At 36.3% G+C, this 6021-nt stretch overlaps 1 protein-coding gene across 1 annotated transcript; it reads right to left on the minus strand.

Moving 5' to 3' along the window:
- Nucleotides 1-359: 359 nt before the first annotated feature.
- Nucleotides 360-983, minus strand: LOC127131433 (shaggy-related protein kinase theta-like). The gene has a single exon (XM_051060354.1). It carries the CDS (start codon nt 981-983, stop codon nt 360-362), a length of 624 nt encoding a protein of 207 aa, XP_050916311.1.
- Nucleotides 984-6021: the final 5038 nt, after the last annotated feature.

Raw genomic sequence — 6021 nt, forward strand, 5'->3', positions numbered from 1 at the left:
TAAGCCCCAAATTGTTACTGTTTACTCCTAAACCTGGTACACAACAAGTCCGAGGACTAAAGCACTATTTCAGGATACTTTCAGTCTCCAAAGTTTAGGTACATCTCCATTGCTCGATTTCAATGTGTTTCACTTGACTGGTCTTTTGTTGCCATTGCCATGCTATTTTCTTCCTTCTCATATTCTAGGATTTAACGTGTTTGGTGGTTTGAAACTGAACTGTTATTGCAGGATGATATTGCGCCACATTGAGTTTTAACTGGGGTCTCTAAGCACCATGGTCGGTTCAGAAATTTAACCGTTTTGAAATGACTTCGGTGGGTGTGTGGATTGACCAATAGATTTTGAGGTTTGATATCTCAATGGCAAACTCCAATACAACGATGAATATAAGACAATGCCCTAAAGATCTGGTATGTATAGAGCTTCACATAAATCATTGGCATCCTTTGGTTCAACTTGTTGTAATGCTTAATGACACGATGAACTGTTTCAGGAACATACTCAAGTACCAAATTAAGGTATAGTTCATCCTTCAATGCGATATTAGAGCAACTAACATCCTTTAGATGCTCAATATTTCGTTCAAGTGCCTTGTTTACTTCACTCATCTCTGTAATCCTCAAGATGTTCTGCTTCAGTTCCATCAACAAGTTCTGCTCTTCTTCTTTTTCCTGTCGTACTTCTCGTCTTAGGAAGGAAACTTCAACTTCCTTGTCCATCAAAATTTGTTCTGCTAACTCAGTTTCTACCAATCTGCTAGAAGAAATTCGGCTTAAGACTCGGTGTCTTCTACTTGATACTGTTTGATATTTGTGATGTGAACTTAATATGTGTCCCAAACAGATATCATCACAAAGCACAACGGACACCTTTTTCAGCAGTCTGCACCTTGGAGCACGAGAATCTCCATTGTCCACATCAGACAATCTTGAAGCATCAGCTCTCCTCCTCGCGGTTATCCCCTCCCAAGTCAACGCCATTAACGTTGTTCTGATTCAAACCTGCAACATCTTCCGGTGGTGCCACATGATTTTGCTCTCTTCTTCGGAACTTATCAGTGAAATTTGGTAAAAGTTTCAATCATTACAAAGCCTGCTTGGTCATGATTTGGTTGATGTTGCTGTGATTTCGTTATGGATTTGTTGCAGGGTTTTTGTGTATCAACTGAAAGCTGAACAAATTGATTTGAAATCTGGTTAGAAGAAATGACATTGTTATTTATAATAGCATGTTGAGATGACTGTGGTCATGTTAAAGTTGTGGTTGCAACTTCCATTTTGTTTTGGTTGCGCGTTTGTCCTATATGGTAGCAGGTGCTGCATGGTATGTTGCGTTTGTCACGTGCGAAGTTTGGCACTCAAATGAAGATGTTAATCCTAAGTTCCATATGGCATGAGAATCCTTTGATTTTGATGGATCAACTGCATCTCCTGAGTGCTTAATAATCTGGAAGACATAAGTAATGGCAGCTGGAACTTCTTCCTCATATGGTCTATATCCGATGGCGACACAAACAGACTATGCAGCACCTGATGTTCCTCTATCTGCCAGTCATAAATGTTGCAGAGAAATATGCTTTGTTGAAAGCAATCCCAGCAGTACATATGTTCTCAAAGAAGGGCAACTCATTAACAGGTTCCTTCGTTTTGCTAGGCAGATCGACTCTTCAAACACCAACAGCATGCAACAAAATCCTCAAGTGGCTTGATCAACCTTCATAACTTGTGACCTAGTATACTGAAGCAACAAGTTGTTTGTTTCTTTTTTCTACATAAAACATTGTTCCAAGTTGCTTGTAGATACATTAGTGAATGTATCAACTTCCACATCCATTATAACAATTCCAAACATGTATATATGATTTGAATGAAAGAAAAAATGGTATTTTGTAGCGAGAAAAAAATATTTCTTTGTATTTTAGAATTTCCATGTATTCGTGTGATGACACTCTAGGATTATAAAATAATCACATGACTATGATTAAATGAATGTGAGGACACTCTTGGACATGAATGAAATGATTGTAACATGAATGAATATGTGAGTTCTCAAATAGGGGTGAATAGTGATTTCCCTATGTAATGTGAAAAATTCGAACATAAAAATGGAGAACATGAACGTGAACCGAAGACATGTGGAAAATTATTTTAATCATGCATGAATGAAATGATTATAACATGAATGAATAAAAGATCTTTCAATATGAAGTAAAGAGTTTAAACGTGAAATGGTCATGAGGAGAAATACAAATGACTGATTGATGGGGAAAATTTTCAGGGCCAAAATCGGGGTATGACAGGGTGGTTCAAAGAAGAAAAGAGGGTTTGGGTGAGTTAGGGTTTATGTTGAAAAGAGGGAGCTTGAATGTGATTTGGACAGAGGTTTTGTGGGTTTTAAGCTTGAAAAATGAGTGGGGATATGGATCTATTTATAGAGGAAGAAAAGGGGTTGAAGTAGGTGAACCAAAAGGTACTCTGGGTAAAAAACAGAGCTACTACTGCTGTCTGCGCAGGTGTAATCGATTACCATGATTAGGGTAATCGATTACACAATCCAAAATGGCCAAAAAATCAATTTTTTGTCTGTGTAATCGATTACCACGATTAGGGTAATCGATTACACAGTCTAAAATGGCCAAAAAATCAATTTTTTGTCTGGGTAATCGATTACCAAGATTAGGGTAATTGATTACCCAATCCAAAAAAAAAATCCAGAACTTTAACCGGATAACCCCAGTTTTTTCCGGGTGTAAACACCATGTCTTGAGTTTGTGTAATATGTATTTGGTTATGAAAGTTCAATGAAATTATGACAATGAAATAATGAAAGCATGCATGTGCAGTAGGGCCATGGATCAGATGAAAGTTGTATCGGGGTAGGGACAAATTTGGGGTATGACACAAAGGAAGATGATAAAGTTCAGATGTGTATTGATTATAGAGACTTGAACAAAGCTAGTTTGAAAGATGATTTTCCTCTGCCACACATTGACATGTTTGTAGATAACACATCTAAGTTCAATGTCTTCTCCTTTATGGATGGGTTCTTCGGCTATAATCAGATCAAGATGGCACCTGAGGACATAGAAAAGACAATATTTATTACATCATAGGGTACATTTTTCTATAGAGAGATGCATTTCAGTTTAAAGAATGCTGGTGCAACGTATCAAAGAGTTATGCCTACTCTTTTCCATGACATGTTGCATAAAGAGATAGAAGTCTATGTTGATGATATAATTTCCAAGTCAAAGACTGAAGAAGATCATGTTGAGTATTTGATGAAGCTGTTTCAGCGGTTGAGAAAGTTTAAACTCCGGTTGAATCCTAATAAATATACTTTCGATGTTTGTTCAGGAAAGTTATTGGGTTTCATTGTCAGCCAAAAAGGTATTGAAGTAGATCCTGATAAAGTCAGAGATATTCAAGAGATGCATGCACCAAAGACAGAAAAGAAAATCAGAAGGTTCCTCAGGCGTCTGAATTACATATCCAGATTTATATCTCACATGACTGCCACGTGTGGGCCAATATTCAAGCTTCTCCGAAAAGATCAAAGTTATATTTAGACAGAGGGTTTCCAGAAAGATTTTGACAATATCAAAGAGTGTCTGCTTGAACCTCATATCTTGTCACTTGCAGTGGAAGAAAGACCTTTGATTATGTATTTGACTGTGTTAGAAGAGTCCATGGGTTGTGTGCATGACCAAACCATCCTTCATTATTGTTTCTAACCTCATTTACTAATATTTTACTTTTATTACCTTTTATTTCCAAGTCATTTACTTTATACTCTTTTACTTTATGCCATTTAATTTATACTTTATGCTTAGCATCCCATATCATATTATTGGTGATTTTATGATTTGTTCTTTGTCTATTTGGACTTTACTTTCATATCTTTGTAAAGAAAACTCTAATAAAAAAACCTAAAAAGAAACTTGGTTATCTTGATTCATGGACTTGTGGTTACTATCCTTGGTATCATTGTGTAGTTATGGACTTAGAATTAGGATTTTGATCTTTGCTTTGGGACTTGTAACTTGAGACCTTAGAATCCATCTGGTATCTTTGACTTTGGACTTCCTTTGGAGACTTGGTTGAGTTACTCTGGTTTCATCTGATACATGCATTATTATTTGCTTATTCTAGCTTGCTTGATGCTTAATCCAAAGGAGTGAATTCTTGCTTGACTTATCTCATAAAGCTTGCTATTTCTTTGTTAGATCTTTCCTTCCTAGCTTTTACTTTATGCTCTAGGATAGTCTCTTCTTCTCCTCCCGTTCTTTAATTTTCAAAATCTTCTCTCTTTTTCAAAACCTTCTTGTTTTTTTAAATTGAACCACTTTCTTAATAAACCTTGACTTTTGTCAATTGATTTTCAAAACCATCTTCCTAATAAAATTCTTTTCCATAGCATTGATGATGATTCTTTTCCATTTAAGAGAGCTAGTGACATACTTGTTAATCCTTATCCAAGTCGGAGCCCTTCTCATGATGATGCAAAGTTCTCACGCTTGTGGGTGTCTAGTTGAGTATTCTCCTTAAAATGATAAAATGTATTTCCATTAAAATGAATCAAAACAAACATATTTGTTATTTTTACCACGAACTATGAAGTTTTGATCCTCTATTGCACTTTGTTGGTACGTAGGCATAAGACTTTTAAAGGTCTTTCCAAACACAAAAATCATTAAAAAAAATATTTTTTCCCATCTCTCCAATCTTTTGCAAACAATATCCATTTTTCAAACCAAAAGGCACGTTTTCAAAGAGGTTCCCATGGAGTACCATGGATGTTTAGGGTGCTAATACCTTCCCTTATCTCTTTTATTAGTTTTGATTTAAAACTTCTTCGGGTTTTGTTTGTACTTTTTCCCTTTTCCTTTGGAATAATAAAAGCGCGGTGGTGACTCTTGTTTTGTGAGTTAAGTTAATCGGTACCTTAATCTCAAAACTTTTACCGCTACAAGCGGAAAATAGCTATCCCAAGCTCCTCTTTGTTTTATCACACAAGCCCTCAATAGATCCTTCAAGTATTCGATAGTCCTCTCTATTTGACCATCAGTCTGCGGGTTATAAGCGAAACTCAACTTCAGCTTAGTACCCAACACTCCTTGCAAACTCTGCCAAAACCTCAATGTGAACCTCATATCTCTATCCGACATAATGCTTGATGGAATACCATGCAGACTAATAATCCTCTCAATATGTAGCTTAGCTAACTTCTGCAAAGGGTAACCGGTCTTAATCAGTATAAAATAAGTCGATTTAGTCAGTCTATTAACAATATGCCAAATAGAATCACATCTCTTCATCGTCTTCGGCAAACTTGTTACGAAATCATGGAAATGCTATCCCATTTCCACTCTGGGATACTCAACAATTGCATCAGACCCAACAACTTATGATGTTCAATCTTCGATTTCTAACAAGTCAAACAAGCATACACAAACTCATTTACTTCCTTCTTTATTCCTGGCTACCAAAACAATTTCTTCAAGTCTTAATTTATTTTAGTGGCACCGGGATGAATACTCAACCCACTTCTGTGACCCTCCTCAAGAATACTCTTTTTAAGCTCAGGTATGCTTGGTATACAAACCGTGTCTCAGAACTCATCACACCATTCTCATCAATTTAGAAGTCTCCAGCCTTACCTTGGTTGATTAACACAAGCCGGTTAACCAATCTCACAACATCCTTCTAACCCTCTTTGATCTCTTCAAGGATAACACTAGTTAGCTTCAACATACCCAACTTCACATTGTTAAAATTCTCTTCACATACCAAACTCATGGCTCTCAATTTCTCGATCAACTCTAACTCTTGAACCATCAACATTAACATATGCAAAGACTTCCTGCTCAATGTGTCAACTAGAATATTAGCCTTACACAGATGGTAACTCAAGCAAAAATCATTGTCTTTCTAAAACTCAATCCATCTCCTTTTCCTCATATTCAATTCCTTCAGATCAAATATACACTTCAAACTCTTGTGATCACCATACACTTCA

This window comes from Lathyrus oleraceus, chromosome 3 (assembly GCF_024323335.1).
Source record: "Lathyrus oleraceus cultivar Zhongwan6 chromosome 3, CAAS_Psat_ZW6_1.0, whole genome shotgun sequence".
Classification (NCBI taxonomy): domain Eukaryota; kingdom Viridiplantae; phylum Streptophyta; class Magnoliopsida; order Fabales; family Fabaceae; genus Lathyrus; species Lathyrus oleraceus.

Excerpts from the sequence above, each read along its gene's own strand:
- LOC127131433 (XM_051060354.1), bottom strand. The coding sequence starts at position 983 with ATGGCGTTGACTTGGGAGGGGATAACCGCGAGGAGGAGAGCTGATGCT.